This window comes from Ascidiella aspersa, chromosome 9, assembly GCF_963924565.1.
Source record: "Ascidiella aspersa chromosome 9, kaAscAspe10.2, whole genome shotgun sequence".
Classification (NCBI taxonomy): Eukaryota; Metazoa; Chordata; class Ascidiacea; order Phlebobranchia; family Ascidiidae; genus Ascidiella; species Ascidiella aspersa.
The window spans coordinates 25,464,684-25,481,948 of NC_139455.1; the positions used below are offsets into that span (position 1 = coordinate 25,464,684).

Consider the following 17,265-nt stretch of genomic DNA (forward strand, 5'->3'; position numbering starts at 1 on the left):
TTAGGGTGCGGGTTAGCGTTTGGGTTAAGGTGGGTCAAGTATTATTATTAAATCAAGAATATAATAATACTTGACCCACCCACACCCAAACGCTAACCCGCAACCTAACTCAAATTTTGTGCGTTGATTTTAGAACTGTGGTAGGATTCTAGACCAGCGCCCTCCATTTTTAGCAGTGTGAAGTTGACAAATAACGTTATTGCAGCCGCGCAATTTCAAGCTGCAAAATCGTCTCCCCAGCGGAACATCCAAATTTTCCGATCTGGGTGTGCACCTGTCAAAGAATATACAGATTGTCTTGTTGGTTGTGAGATAAATAAACAGGACTCCACTGGTGCCCTGTATAAACACTTGCAAGCTACAAAAAACTTTTTTTGTGAAACATGCATTTTTTGTTTAATATTTTATTATATTAAGTAATTTAAAAAAAAAGGCAATTGTGTCATTTAATATCTTTAAAGGGGTTTGACAGTTAATACAAGCCATAATCAGTCTTGTGCTTTATTAGCTGCTAACCAGAATATATTTTAGCTATGTGAAGAACAACATCAATGGTAAAATATCCTATGAAACATTACTGTATTTGCTTTAGTATATACAATTGTTATACTAGTAACAAAAAAAATATGTAAATGTTGAATCAGACATAAATTACAGTGTTGTTTGTTATGCTTTTTACTTAAGCTCTTTTTTGTAATTACAACAAAAGTGTTAAAATGGACGGAGAATTGTTGACAGGTTTGGAACGTGTCATGACAGAATTCTTTCACCCTTCCACTTCAAATCAAAGAAAACGTGAAATAGGTAGCAACAGCTTTACATATATAACTGGGAAAAATATTTTTGTTTCAAAGATTTAAACGCATTGTCTGATTGATTTTAATCTGCATTTAAATTGCTATACAACTAATCACTTTTTGTTTTTAAGAGGAACAACTTACTAAGTTTGGAAATCAAAATGGTGCCTGGAAAAACTGCCTTGAAATATTTACAAAAACAAGCAATGAATATGTTCTTATGTATTCTCTCTCTGTATTGGAGGTAGAACCTTTTTTTCTTAGAAATTGTGTTCAAAACGCTGTTAAAAATATTTTATTTGTGTTTAGAACCTTGTCAACAAAATGTGGGTTGGGTTTGACTCAAATGCGAAAGCGGAAATTCGTCAAAACTTAAATCATCTACTTCTTCATAGAAAGGTTTGTCCATAAAATCAGAATTTTGAAGAACTGCTTCCATACTTTTTCTGTGAGAACTTAGACCCTAAAGTTTCTAAGATTCTGATGATTGCAGATGTTTTGCAATTATTCATTTTAGTAATCCGTATTGTTACTTAAGTTGGCCAAACACTTTACTCTGGTTTTCATCTTTCATAAAGCTAATGTGTTTTAATTCGATGTTTTAAATAATTTGATTGATGTAATTCCAACTGACAAATAAAACAGGACATTTAACTACAGTTTTATTTTTCTTTTTGAAATACATTGTAACACACTTTTAAGATTTTGTTTGGCCTTGCTATGTAGTCTAGCGTGAAGGCTGGTGACCTCTTTGTCTATGTTGTTTTGAACAAAATACATATTCATCATTAAAATCATATATTCACCAATAAAAATATACTTGAAAAAATATTAAACAAAAATGCAGATTTATCATTAAAAAAATTTAACATTTTTTTTTGCAAAGAGTCACATCACAGCTTGTCTATTGGTGCTAATTCGAGTATCTTCGATAGTTTATTGAAGTTGAAGTGTGCCAAACTAGTCAAATCCACATAATTTTAATTAATTTCTGTGAGTAAAATTAAACATGCTTTTCTAATTAAACAAGTATCATTATGAAAAGATAATTTTTGCACAAACATATATAATTTGTGCAGTGGTTGTGATATGTTAATGGTCACTTTGATCTAAGCTGTATGGGAACTCTTTTTAAATCCATTTTAAATATTCCCAGAATGTCCCCCAGTTCATCTCCAACAAGCTGATCAAGGTGATAGTTGACATCGGTCGGGTCGACTGGCCCATGTTCTACCCCAACTTTTTCACTGGCCTGCTCGAACTGGCCAGTGCCACCAACCAGAGTTATGGGGACATGAGGGTCATTGGACTGACCGCTCTTAGGGTTGCTTCGGAGGAATTGGCCGCTCCTAGAGAGGACGTTTCTGCTCAGAGAAAAGAGGAACTTAAAAAGCTTCTTCTTTTACAAGTTCCGGCCATGCTTAAAGTCATTTCAGGTGCGTTTTGACTTTGTTTTTAATTTTAAGCCAGTTTCGTTTTTTTAAATCTTATCTAAAAATCATATACAAAAACAATTGGCCTGCTCAAAAGTCATGTTAGGTGTGTTTAAACTCTTGATTTCAAACCAAATTATAAACATTTTTTTAAATAAATATACTGTTGCTGCCAGGACATCAATTTTACAATTAATTCATAATGTTTTACTTTATGTCTGGTGTTTAAGAATAAGCCTGATACGCTTAAATTTTTTTCACAGTAACTTTAGGTTTTTGAAATTACATCTTTTCAGTGTTGTAATTTTTTTTAGTACATTTTTTTTGTGTTACAAACACATAAGTTATGTGAAGTCCTGTGTTTTCACTATGTTTGTCAAACAAACAAAAAACACTTAAATTTTGAAAACAGATGTCCTGCTAAAAGAATGGGGGCAGCATTTCACTCAACTTGCCGAGGTTTCCATGGCAACGCCCCCTCCCTCCCCCAGTTCGGGGGAGACAAACCTGTTTGACCTCTTCGCGAACCAAGTCAACGAACTGCCAGCCTTGACCAACTCGTTCGCGATATCACAAGAGTCACAAGCTCTTATGACAGCTGCGTTGGAATGTCTTTGCCATTTGTTCAGGTTAGAATACTGGATTGATATTTTGAATGCCCTGCTCAGTGCTCACAAAATGTTACTGCAATCCACTCTGGGCAAGTGCCCACAAATCAAACTAGCGCAATACAATCGGAACAGTCCTGTGCATTCACTAACTTGGCAACCAATCTAAAGTTTAGTAAGCGTGTCTGAAACAACTATTTTCAGCAAAGGGAAAATTACTTTATAACGATAGTTTGATTCAAAATAGTTCGGTAAACAATCAATAGTTCAGTAAGAGTCTAACCTCCCAGTTTCTTTATCAGACCCACTGGAATAAAACAAATTATGTTCGATATAAACGATTTATTTATTGCATTAATCACTAGAGGTACAAGCTTGCGCTACTACAGAATTTAAAAAGCTTATCACAGATTGTATAAATATGCATTCAATGGCCTGGTAAATAATAAAGGCCGACCATACAAGAACTATATATGAATTCACACAGAAATAGTTAATTCTACATGTTTTTGTACTGAGAAAATATGTTTAATTTTAGTTGGATCCCACTCAGTGTGAACATAAACACGGCACTCCTCGGACAGATTTTCGGATACGCTCGGCTTGGAAGTTGCTCAACCATCAGTCAAGGATCTAAGTATGCTGCAATTAATAAAAAAGTGCTGTTAATTTCCTTAAATAGTTTTCATTTTACAAAATGTTGTTAAATAATGCTATTTGTCAAATAGAAAAGTTGGTAATCAATATTACTTATAAATACTTTTATTGCCATAAAATATTTTCAATATTTGAAAAATGAAGTTACGCTTTTGTTATTAATTTTATTTAGAATTTCGATCAATTAACTTATATCTAAATGGTAAGATGTTCCAAACTAACAAAAATTGTATTGTTAGAAATTTAGAGTTGGTTATTCAAAAAAATTAAAATGCAGAATTGTGTTAAATTACTTTTTCTACATTTGCAAAGTCACAACTATTAACTATGCGTATATTGTACAATGTTGTTTATGTGCATACCCAAGAGAAAAATCTTCAATATTTGTCTTTTGTAACTTTACTTTTTAAAATAAGTTGCAGTTTATAAAAAATATTCTTCCAGAAATGTAATTATAATATTTTGATCATCAGTATTTATATAGTTTTTTTATGTTGCTTGCGCTAGCTACACATCACATAACTTACTGATCTTGTTTCACTTTCAGTTCTGCTGTTTTCAACAACCTTGGAACGCTTGCAATGGGATGCATCAATGAGCTTTTGTCAAAAAACTTTGTCCCGCAAAATTTTGAGGACTTTCTAGTCAGGTTTGTCATTAACAATTTGGAGTAAACGATTTGTTGTCCCCTTTATTCTGTTTTTTGCACCCTTTTTTAATCTTTGGTATGTATTTTTGTTGTTTAATGGTGAAAATAAAGACCCAAAAATAGATGGCATGAAACGTTTGAATAATAAAGCATGTCGCTTTTTATGTCTATTTGGGCCGTTATTTTCACCATTAAACTTATGAACAGATCTGTATATAGTATTTTGTTGTGTTCTCTAATTAAGTAATTTTAAAGGGAACTTTTTAGTCGGGTTTGTTTCAGATTTTTAACAGTGAATCGTTACAAAATGTGTTAGGCTATCTAAACATATTGTCTCATAATAGTTTTTTTTTCATGTGTTATTCAAAAGTGTAATTTTAAGAACAATTGTATACAGGTTTTAGTCAATATAGTAGAACATTTATGAAGTGTAAAGTAGGATTCAAGTTTTTAAAAATCTCATTTAATTCTTTCTATAAGTGGTTAATTAGTTGTTGTACCAGGTCGGACACTATTATTCATTCACAAAAATGCTATGGTACAAAAAGTTATTTTATAAAAGGCATGTCATATTTAACTAAAGTAGGTATTTTACCATGAGATTATTTTATTGATATATAATGCATAAAAATAATAACTGAATTACTTTTTAAAGCCACTATATATGTGTGTATTATTTGTTTAACAGTAAATTATTTTTTGCAGAATTTTCCGTCAAACTTTTCATTTGCTACAACAACTTACTAAAGGGAAAAATCCAAGAGAAACTCTGGATAAACTGGACGAAAGGTAAGACTAATCTTGTACATGTTGTTGATGTTTAATACATAATAAACCTTGATGTGTTATTTGTTGCTTTTCAGTTATTTGGAAAAGTTTATTGAGTTTCTTCGACTTTTTGTGAGTTTGCATTTCGGGCGAATCGATTCAAGTTCAAGTTTTCCACTGATGCCATTTTTAACACTGCTGTTCAAATTCACATTTAACCAGGTAAATAAGTTGAAAAAGTAGATAGAAGATGTTTTTAATACATAGCAATCCAGTAATAAAAAGTGTAAGTTTTTTGTTTATAGTTTACTTCTGCTTTTCTTACTGTAGTATGCTTTGAAATTTTAATACCATAATTTATTCACCCGATCCGTCAGAAATCAGTGCAGTTCTAAGCAAAAAGGTCTACGACAATCAGTGCATTCAAAGGATCAAAAAGTCCGACTTTTAGACTTTGAGGTCTTGGACAATGCACTAATTTGCATTAACAAATGTGCATAAGAAGATTAAGTTTAACAATACTTGACCCAATCAAACCCAAACGCTAACCAGCGCCCTAACCCAAATAATGTGCGATAATTTAATAATTATAACGCTTCAGGCCCCAATACCTCAATTTGTGACGTAATAATCTTAAATACAATGGACGAGAAACCATCCGAGTTTGGGCTTTTTTCCCCAGCATTTAAAGAATTATTAAAATAACGCACATTATTTGGGTTAGGATTCGGGTTAGCGTTAGGGTTTAGGTGGGTCAAGTGTTATTAATCCTATCTCACATTTTTTGTTTTCTTTTTTTCTGAACTTTTAATGAATATTTTTAATTTATCTTCGCCGGGAGTTTACCTAAAGGTCCAAATCAGTGCATTGCCAGGACCTCAAGGTCTAAAAGTCTAGACTTTTCTGCCATTGGATGCCCTGATTGTCGTAGACCTTATTGCTTAGAAATGCACTGATTTCTAACGGATCGGGTGATTTATTACTATACCATGACTCAATCTAATTATGATGCAGTCACAATAAGATGTTGTTACAAAACAATTATATACCCTCGCAAAGAAAAGTGTGATTCATTCTTAAATGAGAAACCGGTACACCTATATTACTAAAAGTGCATCTGGTACTTCAGAATTGCAGAAAGATAATTCTCTTCATGTCTCATAAAAAAATGTAGTATAACTAAATGGTTTATAGCTTATGCTTCCAACACTTAGTGAAGAACTTAATTAAATTTGCTTCTGCCCATTGATAAAGATGTCAACTTATTTCCCTAAGTCACCTTGTTTACAATTAGTTAACATATATCACTATATTTTTGGTAAATTGACATCCTAACAAATTTACCAAAAGTAAAAAAGCAGTAATATCAAATGGTAAGCAAGAATAGCCATATTATTAAAAAGTTAATGCCTTTATTACGAGACGTTTTTTTCTATATATTACAAACAATTTTTCTATATGTTACAGTTTTTTTTACTATATATAACAATTTTTTTTTCTACATACATTTTCTAAACATAAATTAGCCCATTGAAATATTTACCTAAAAATGCTTCACAACTCAAAAAGCACTGCAAGAATTCACAGTATTAAGGATAAATTGACTCATCTTGTTTTCCAGACCTCCCACGAACATTTTCTAAACTGCATGGATATCTGGGAAGTGTTAGTCGACTATATAATTGACAACTCGGAAAAGCAAAAAGAAGACAGAAAAGCAACTTTGACCAGGTGAAGCGTTAAAGAAACTATGACTTTTTAAAGCCTGAAAACAAATTTTAACAAAGTACATTAGTAACTTAACTTGCCAAAACTTACACTACCTAATTTACCTTAAATTGTATTTGGTAACGACTGTTTCTTTTGGACAATATGAAGCACTAGGTAGGACTGTTCAAAAAATGTTAAATCGTTTTAAGTTTTCATAATATTGATCTTGATATTTTACCTTTTTTATTAAACAAAATACTTATATAAGAAGCTAGATCGCATTCTATACAGTACACCAGTGGTACTTAACCGTTTGACACTTGCAGTAAACTCCAAAAATTATTTCACGAGCCGGAAACCAGTATTTTAATGGCACAATTCTTTACTAGGACAACTAGGGCATGTAATTAAGAAGCTGGACTGGAAGTTAAGAATCTCTGGTATACAGCATATTATTGTCTTAAAAGATAAATATTCAGTCAACTTCTTGTTTCAATGCTTCCAGGTACAAAGATGGTATGATCCACTTCGCGAGTTCAACTCTCCAGCATATACAGTTCAGACTCAACCAATCCCATTTGGAGGAGCTGGACAACACAACATCTGATGAAAATGTAATGTGCTTGCTCAAATACATAGTTTTGACTAAATACTAGGCTTACAGACCCCTTAATTGGGAACACTCAATAAGACCTACAGCTCAACAGAATGGTTGGGGTTAAAATTATTAAGGCCCTTAGTAATGAAGTAAGGCATGGGGTTTGTAGTAAGAAAAGGTCTTATAAGTGTTATTCTGGCCATTTAAGTGTTGTTCAGACTGGTTTAAGCCTTATTCCGACTATTAGTTTTGTCCTTTTTTTTTGGTCTTATTCCTAACTGTGTTATATTCTGCTGACGTTTTTCTAATTTCAGCCTTATGGCTGGCACCCCTTGATTATAATTTACACTTTCTAAATTATTCCCTTTTTCAACTTTAAAATGCATTATTGCAGTCATTAAACAAAAATAAACAGAAAATGTGATATTTAAGAAGAATTGACCACATTTCAAAGAATTCTGTCAATTTCCTGTGCAATTTCTAACCCTTGTAATGCCTGTATGGACCCATTTTAAAATATTGCAATCTGCTAAACCCAAATTTAAAAAATGCTCCTTAAGTATAACTATTGACTGAACACTGTGGATAGCATTTATATTTAAAATATTTTTCATTATATTCAGGGTCACACAGAATGGCAGACGTATCTTATCGACAACCTCGAAATTATCGCAAAAATTTGTCGTCTTTACCCATCTGAGATGTTGGCTGTTCTTGTAAGTTAAAAAATTTGTTTTTAAATTAATGTCTATCACTTCCATAAAACTTATGGAAAGAACTCCCTGATATTTTATACATACATAGTTGCCACAAAGAATTATATTCAAGCTATGTCTGGTAGTCCAATTTTAGTTCGAAACTCTATAAGTCTTATTTATTTTATAAAATATGTGGCAGCCCTGTTAAATTTCATACATGTCAAAGAGTAGTGATTAATGTTAACTGTAGGTTAACTAAGTTTACATTTATTAATAAAATTGGTATGATCGCCAATGTATCATTAAATAAAGTTAATATAGCAGCAAATGTTAAAAATAGGCCACCCCATTTTGCCTGTAAGTATATATATTATATTCTATGATTTAATGTCTAAAGCAATTAATATTTCATATATGCCAAGGAATAAGTTTTCAATAATATTATTTGCAAGTTTTTTTGTACAATATGGACTATACATTGTTTTGTCTTTCTGTCTTGCAGTACCCAATACTTGAGGAGACTTCAAACGTTTATCTCCACGTAAATTGGCCGGCAGTTTGTCAATCTCAACAAAACCACAACCAACTGCATTGCTCACTTAAGGACCTAACTATAGTGCTACAGGTGACCACTATAAGCCTTAAAATGGGTTTAAACAGCAAATTGGTAGATTACAAATTTGCTTTTGTAAAGACTAGCTCCGCCAAGTGGTTTTAAATTTTTTAAGGGCATTATAGGGTGACAAATTTAATGATTATGGTCTTTTAATGATCACCTATTTAATAACATAACTGGCTGGAAATAGGTGATTATGCTGATAAGAATATTAAAAATGTCTACATACTCTACTGATGTTTATAGATATTAAAAAAAACGAATTTTAAAGCTGTTGTTTTTAGGTCTTATTACTATTATCATATTGTTTTGGGCATTTCTAAAAATATGTGCGTTAAGATATTAGTTTCAACGATGCAAGTAATTTTACTTTTTACAGGCTTTGGGTCGACTAAGTGAGATATTCATCACAGAAAACTTCCACAATCGCTTTAAGGAAGCTCTTACCCTAATAGAAACGTAAGCGCAGGAAATCTTAACATCTTTGTATTAATTTTTAAAAATATTTATAAAACCCGATGTTTTTCCAAAAGTCTTTAAAGAAATTTATTTATTTTCAGCTTAAGTTGTATTTTTTGCCGTTAAAGTGCTGCTAAAAAACATTTGCAACTGTTTTTTTAATTGTGTTCACCATGGTGTTTATACTGTTTATTTTCAAACTATATACAAAAATCGTCAATCAACCCAACTTTAGGTCTTTAAAAAGGTACAAATTTTCTTAAAAAAGTCTTTAAAATATTTTTTATAAATTGTGGCAACCCTGGTTAGATAAACTGACTGACAGTCACAATAAATTGAAGCCTACACCGAGTAATATTATCAATGCTCACCCAATACTTGCACTAAAACCAATTTAATTGTACTTTGAGTCCAGTTGTGCAATCCAAGTTTTCGACTTTTAGAGGTAAATTTCTCAGAAAATATCATTATAAAAATCAAAGACAAATAGACTTCTTAGTGAAAACCGAATTTAGGCCTAATCGCCTTAAAGAAAACTTGCTATTCAAATTTTAAATTGACTTTTGTTTTTGTAAAACCATTTTGTAAATATAAGAAGATTTCAAACAAAAAACAGGTGTATCCTTAATAAATTGCTATAAATGAATACACTTGCAGATTTTTGCGCGTAGCTCAAGCAGATTCCCCAGTGCAACTTTACCAAAACAGTTCATCTGTTCCCCAACAACTTCTTAATGATGTGGTTCATGTGTGAGTATGATTGCCGGATATTTGGAATACAAAATGTTATATTTAAGTTGCTGATAGGTTCCAATTTATAGAAAATTTTCAGTAAGATTACTGTTTTATAGTAGTTTCTTTATTTATGGTATACTTTACGAGTTATTTTTACATGATTCTGCTGTCAAGTTTACACCGATACATTTAATGTACAGTAGTTAAAACTTTACTTTATTTAAATTTAGTAATATTACTTTTTTAAATATTGCAAAATATGTCTAAAGTTGTGTTTAACAAGCTTTTTTCCACGAACTAGTGTGATACCCATATACTCATTTTCCCAAACTGCTAGGCATTATAGATAGAATTGTACATTATAGGATTATACATTTATATAAAACAGGAAAAATGACAAAAGAAATTGCGATTTGATGATTACTCAAACATTAGATGTTATTATACAAAGAAAACGAAAAGAATATCATTTGTATTATATGATTGAAGGTTGTAGATACTATTTTTAATTTTTAATTTTTGGAACCGCAACAACTAGGATGCAGTCAGAAGTTTACAAAGAAAATTACAGTTGTTTGTTCCAGGATGCAGCGAAAGACCATAAGGTGCCAGGTATATCAATTTAACTACTTTATACTCATTTTTTGCAGCCATGCCGAAGCCCTAGCAGCACTACAGCCCTTCTCACACTGGTTATCTCAGTTGTACAGTGAAGCACAACACGCCGGTCACTCACAAGCTCAACTATCTAACCTTCTTAACGGATATTTAAGTGTTATCGTGCCTGTTCTGAGCAAACAGGTAAGGATACCAGTTTTAACCACTGAATAAAATGTTTCTGAACACTGAAAAATTGTAGGATTTAAAAGAATGTGTTTAACTGATTCAAGCTCGATGCTTTCTTTTCATTAGTTGTTTTTTATTCCAAAATGGCCTTTGAACATCAAATGTTATGTTAAACTATTTTTGTGGGTAAAGATTGACAGGGCGACTGTACCTTTTTTCAAAGGTATAATACCACACAAGTATAACATCTAACACCATAGCATATAAGTAAAAATAAACAATTTTAATTAAACAAATATTAAAAAATCACAAGCTTAGAAATCATTGATTCAAATAAAGTCTGAAATGTTACATTGGTTTCTGGGACATCTGATTTTGGTAGCCTTATCTAAGGTAACCTGGTTTCCACAGTTAAAAGCAAAAAAATATAAAAAAGTTGTTACAGCAGTAGTTTTAAAACTTTTTTTTTTGCTTTATTAGGTTCCCGACAAAGTTGTGTTATCTGCCTCGCATACTCTCCTATCAGTTATCACAGTTGTTAAGGCAACATTTCTCTCACAATCGCCAATCATCGAGAAACTGTTCAGCGATGTTTCTAACGGCTCCTGTAATAAACTCAGCATGCAGGTAATATCTAGTTAATTTTATTTTTGCATTTGGACTTAAATGATGCTAAACAATAAAAAAATGCCAAACAATAGAAAATCTGTATTATTTATTGATAGTAAATATCGGCCAACATTTGCTGATATCGATATATTAGTAAAGGCAAAATATCAGCTGTTTGTATCGGTAGCAAAAAAAATCGAAAACAACTTTATGAAAAGACAAAATACTGTAGATAGGCCAAAGGTGGCATCATCAGTTAAAACTTTTTCAAATAGAAATAATCCAAAACAGCTCCTTTCGCAATTCTAATTGTTAAACACTTTTTCTTTAAGTTATCCAACTTACCTTCCTAAATGACATCGGACGCTCATTGAACAATGTATCAAAAAACAAAAAGGAAAAATTAAAGAAAAAACGCGAGCAACAACAAATAAGACATGATAAGCTGTTTAAATAGAGCTTAACAAATAAATAAAAGCCCAAATTATTTTTTTTTCCAGGTCCAGTGCTTGACTTACAAAGCTCTCTCCAACCTCCTTCTACTTCCGTGGCCGAACACACCGGAGTCGGAGCAGAAGTGGGAAGCCAGGGAGCAACATCACGCTCAGTTCGTACAAAGCCTCATCCCTGACTTTATATCGCTGTCGGGAAACCTCGCAAACTTACAAAGCAACCCTTCGCTACTTAACCAAGGTGAAAATATAGCATTGGTATTTTATTGTTTATAATAGGTTCTAAGCCTGTTCCAACACTACCAGTTGTTGTTTTATCCATATCGTTAGATCCAAACAGAAACACAAATGTTAAAAAAAGATCTAAAACAACTTTATTCAAAAAGAGCAGAATACCATAGCTACGCAAAATGCTTAATCAGTTGCCTTTGTTGGAATTATTTATTTCTATCTCAACCAGGGACATTAAACATTCGGCCAGCAGAATTGAGTTACCCGTCGGCAACCTATACTAAATTAAGCTTGAGTAGAGCTCAAATGTTGCCGGTTGTAATTGCAAACTAATTTTGATCAGATTTTATACTGATTGAGAATTTAATAAAGCTCACTACAGTTTTTGGTGCATTTTCTTTGATAATTAAATTAAAAAATAATAATATTATATACCACTGAATAATTTCTGTCATTGAGTTTAACCGCATTTTTTTCGCAGCCAAACCTGTGATCAATCGCGCTGTGTTGATTCTAAATGAAATGGTCGAAGCGATAGCAGAAGAAGTTCTAAAGTCGCGGGACATTTGTCATAAATCGATCAAAAACTGCATCGACTTTTCGCTGGCACTCTTCCCCGTATATATAAACCACCCAGGTATGTTTAAAGGTGTTTGATAAAATATTTTTCCCAAAATGTCAATATTTGTTATTTGGACGTTAATAAAAAAATCCTGAATGTTAAAAATGTGGACTTGCCGTCAAATAATTTTCGCAACTTTCCTTAGAACCCCTCTTATTTAATAATAATTGTTTTTTTTTCTGACAAAAAAACACTTTTCTTAATAGTTTATTTGTTTTAGAAACACATAAGAAAAATTTAGAAAAATCGTTTTTTTGTGGAAGTTGAAGTTGCAAACTTGAACTAAATCTGATCACACAAACACAACTGTAAAAGGATCAAAACCTTTCCCTGCTTTTTGTCGCATAAACGCTGCAATTAAAAGTTTCACAAGCTTAAAAACATCCATTTTACTTAAAAAATCATAAAATTATTGTTTCTATTTTTTGCAGACGTTACCGAAACGCTCATGGGATTTTTCCTTGTGATCTTTCGCGCCCTCAAGCGTCAGATGGGCGCCCCGAAGATCGCTCGTGTCATCCAATCTTTCCTCTCAACCTTCACACCGAACCAACTACAAGCCACAATATTGCACGAGAATACGGCGGGGGTTCGCGTCATTGAAAAGTAAGTATCTCTTTTTATAGGATAGTGGTTCTTAACCCTTGATATGTTGTGACTACTTCCGTTGGCTCTCGGCACTTTGTTTTAAAAAATTTTTTTTTTCTATATTGTTTGGACATGCAATGGTTAACTCAGCTTTTTTAATATCTCCAAAAAAACTATGTTGTTTTGAGGTGTTAAAGCAGGCGAAAAAAACGCTTTTTGTAAAACAACTTACGGTTGTGACTGAGTGTTTTGTTTAGTAATGCTTACAATTAAGTATTTTTTGGCATTTAAATGCAAAAGGCCAGGTAGTATCTTTTAGTAAACATTTATTTCAAAACTGAACACTTCTATTTAATATTTTGCTGTAGTTGTAATGCTTTACGCTTTACAAATTTATAAAGGCCAGTGTTAAATGTTTAATAAACATTTCATTCACTTTTATTTGTTATTCTGTTGCTTCAGGTTTATTCAAATCCTCGAGTTGGTTTTGGAAGATCCAGGAAGTGAATTTAAAACCTTTACTCCAAACATCATCGTACTAGCTGTCGAGCAAATATACCCCATCGTTAGTCAGGTTAGTAGAACTTAAAACACAGCCGATCACCCGATTCTGTCTTACACCTAATGTGCTTTGGCCTTTAATTTTGACTTAGATATACGGTATTATCAGTTGTTATGCAAAAAAATGGTAATTTCACAACAGTTTGAAATAAAGCGGTCTTATCATCAAAACCAATTGTTTTTTAGCTTGATAATAAATTGCAAAGCCAAAAAGGTCGGGTAAATCGACATCATCTTGATTAAGACATCTTCAGTTAATGTGACAATTGTTTTTTATGTGTATAGATAAACTGATGAAGCCATTTATTGACTGATCGTTGTTAGAGAAAGTCCAATCAATGTCGCATTTTCGTATACCCCTATTTCACCCTCATAACTTACTTTTCCCGCAGCGTCCCTCCCCCGAGGTAAAAGGAGCATTATTCTCCCTTCTACACCGATTGTTGTCGCGACGACACCGCTACTTCTTCCCAAGCACTGTGCTTGCTTCGATGCTACAGGAAGACTCGAACAAACCAAAGGTTGGAGCCATCGGACACAAGCCACAGTTCCTTGCTGTAATGACCGTAAGTGCTTCTCAACTTATGGCAGTGTTGAACGTCGGCGCTGAATGCATATTTGTCAGAAGAACCCCTTTATAATCGCATTATTGCAGTGTTGTAATAACTTAGACTTGACTTCAATGCACTTAAATCACTGTTTTTAAATCATTTGACAAAACTTAGTCTTTTTTGGATTTTGAGAATAATTTTTAGAAACTGGTCAATTTTACCACATTTTTTGATTGGATTAGAATTGAATTTACCCCTTTTCCAAAGAAACCTAAAACTTGTTCTGAAATCCAAACTAAAATTACCTTTAAACAATTCCTAGTCAACCATCGACCGTTTAATGCTGTCGATGGGATTTTGAGGCTAGTTTTAAAAAATGTGTGCTAGTGTAAAACTAGATTTGCCCACATAAACTGATCATAAAGGTGATAAATTCTATCTCATATTTTTTCGTTTTTAACAATGAAATAGAACCATGAAACATTGCTTCTCAAACTGGACATTTTTGTAACTGTTGTGAGATCGCTTAGCAGGCTTACCATATGTTTTACAGGCTTACGGTCAATCTTTCCTGCAATCCGACATCACGATTTTTCGTCAAAATCTGGAAAGCCTTGAAGACTTGAACAAAAAGCAGAAACTTTACGGAAAGGTAATTCCAATGCGATATTCATATCACGAAACCTAGATGCTTCTATGTAACATTGCTTAAATTTTAATGCTCATGGTTATAACTAGGAATGTCCGATACTTTACACGTTATCCCGATACCGATGCACGATATTTTAGGCAGAAGTATCGCGATATGAATGACGTCATTACTATGTTAAAACAATCAAAATAAACAAAATGAAAACGCTCAAAAGAATTTTCTCTGAAATTAACCCAAAGTTTGCTTAAGCGATACAAAGTTTAGTTACTTAATGTTGTTAACCTCCTGTTTTTCATAAATTCACATTTTAAAGTAGAATCGCTGCATTGGAATGCAAATTATGAGATATAATTCTTATTAATTTATTATCGGATCGGCACCGATACCAGCCTAGTATCGGGCGAGTACCGATACAATTTAAATTTTACAGGTTTGAGGCAAAGCATTGATTTGGCGTGAAGAAGTTTAGTTGTTAACCTATTACTTTTTAATAAAATTTCGATTTCAAGGTAAAATATCTTGGATTGCAATTCAGGGCTGAAATTCTTACATTAATTTGGTATAGGACCGGCATCGATACCACCCTAGTATCGCACAAGTACCGATACTAACACTTGGCATCGGGTATCGGCTCTGATCCGATATTATCGAATATCCCAAATTACTCCAATGGCAAATCTAACATTTATGTAGTTTGTATATAAATGGAAAATTATAAAAACTCTTTTCTTTATGCCTAAAATATTTGGCATGTTCTTTAATATTTTTCTGTAAATTTCAACCGAATTTGTACTTTTGTTACAGTTGCACACGATATTAGCTGAAGATGGGGTTCTATTTCAATTCGTCAACGTTTTAATCCAGGCGTTGATCAATAAGTCACACGCTTTATTACAGGTAACTACACTTTACATTTATACAACGCAATGTGCTTTTAGAGAGGCTTGTCGATAGCAGTCAGCCTGGTCAGCATTATAGTGCGAGCAAGGCCAAACTAGAAAAACAACTAACATGTAGTGAGGTTCGAACTCACGACCTCGGTCATACCTGGACCGTCGCTCTATCAACGGAACTACACAGGCTCAGAGGGGAGCGAGTTGAGAAACAACTGGACACAGTTGCCTGCTGCATCCTGTTCGTACTTACAACATCAATTCAAGAGGATCAACAGCCCGTATTTCAGCAACTGAAACATACATATACACAATTGTGTTCTGTGATTAATATGTTATAATATTCCAATTATAGGTTACCGATCTTAAACTCAATAAAAACATTTGTTGTTAGGATGAGATTTGCTTCACAATCTACAATATGTGCTCAGTCGATCTGGCTTTCTTCCATTCAAACTTCCTCCATCAGTTTCTACAACATACGGTCGGTATAACCCCGGATCAAAAGAACTCGCTCTACTCCTCATTTAAGCCGGAAAAGGTTTGTTGAAATTGTAGACACTCATACTTTAGGACTAGTAAAAATTGAAAACAATAAATTGTTATGTTGCTTATTGTAATGTTTTATTATAAACTTTCGTTTGTGTTCCGCAAAGTTATTCAATACACTTTTAATGCACTTCTACTTTGTTCTTATGAAGCACAGTTGTGCGAAAGCTTGTAAAAGCATTAATACAATTTGTTGTTATATATTGTCACCTGATTACAGCTATTTATAAAGATTATTTAATACATAAAGATTTAAAATAACTGCATTATTATTTTTATTTTTTGATAGATAAATATAGCTATTTGAATACGAAAAATTGATGATACTATTTACTTGGCAAAATACATCTTTTGTATTAATATTTTTAAACATTTTGCTGGCTGATTTTTGTTCGAAGCGGTTGCGCTCTTAAGCCATACAAAATTTAAACCTTATTTCTTGTAATTTTATCAAGGACCACCCTTCGTTTACCAACAACGTACTACGATTCGTGAACGACCTTCGCTACTTTCGCCTCTGCAACTCAAGCTTACCTGAGGGAACAGTTCACTTCTGAGCCAATCTCTGGTCCCTGGGAACGTGCTTTACGAGAAGAGGTGCTGAACGCCGACACCATGGTGCAGCTTGAAGAATTCTACCGGCGGTGAAATCCCAATTTTTCGCCCCTTGCAAAACTTAGTTTTTAAAGGTTTATAAATGTTATGTAGACCTGGTTTCTTCTGGCGTTTAATATTAATAACTTTGTCTTTTTACAAATTACCTACTTTATCTAGAAAGTCGAAAAAAGGGGTTTGGATTACAAGTGTACTGCGCCTCTTAAACTAGTTTTTTTGGCTAAAAAAAAAAATTTGCTAAAATATATTGTCTTTAAGTCTTTAAAGCATTTTTCGCCTTCTAACTGCTAGTTTTATAAGTTTAACCTCAAAACTTTCAAAGGCAGCATTCTGTCATGCAGTTAATGTTTTTTGTTTACGAATTAGCTACATTAAATTTAAAAGCCAAAAAGTTTAGAAGGCATAAACATGTTTTTATGGAAATTCTG

The 17,265-nt window shown here is 32.8% G+C and overlaps 1 protein-coding gene across 1 annotated transcript; it reads left to right on the plus strand.

Annotated features, from left to right (window-relative positions):
- The first annotated feature begins 686 nt into the window (after positions 1–686).
- Positions 687–17,060, plus strand: LOC146134637 (exportin-6-like). Its single transcript, XM_083396729.1, has 26 exons — positions 687–804; positions 929–1,041; positions 1,107–1,196; positions 1,954–2,233; positions 2,643–2,859; positions 3,377–3,475; positions 4,043–4,144; positions 4,850–4,933; positions 5,008–5,134; positions 6,534–6,643; positions 7,128–7,236; positions 7,844–7,936; positions 8,421–8,543; positions 8,914–8,993; positions 9,651–9,743; positions 10,379–10,529; positions 10,995–11,141; positions 11,624–11,816; positions 12,288–12,443; positions 12,860–13,034; positions 13,479–13,590; positions 13,970–14,143; positions 14,682–14,780; positions 15,585–15,677; positions 16,068–16,214; positions 16,678–17,060. Exons 1-26 carry the CDS (start codon positions 717–719, stop codon positions 16,777–16,779), a joined length of 3,357 nt encoding a protein of 1,118 aa, XP_083252855.1. The 5' UTR covers positions 687–716; the 3' UTR covers positions 16,780–17,060.
- The last annotated feature ends 205 nt before the right edge of the window (positions 17,061–17,265 follow it).

Excerpts from the sequence above, each read along its gene's own strand:
- LOC146134637 (XM_083396729.1), top strand. The coding sequence starts at position 717 with ATGGACGGAGAATTGTTGACAGGTTTGGAACGTGTCATGACAGAATTC. Across the intron at positions 5,135-6,533 it reads TCAAATTCACATTTAACCAG|ACCTCCCACGAACATTTTCT; the intron begins GTAAATAAGTTG and ends CTTGTTTTCCAG. Across the intron at positions 6,644-7,127 it reads AGAAAAGCAACTTTGACCAG|GTACAAAGATGGTATGATCC; the intron begins GTGAAGCGTTAA and ends CAATGCTTCCAG.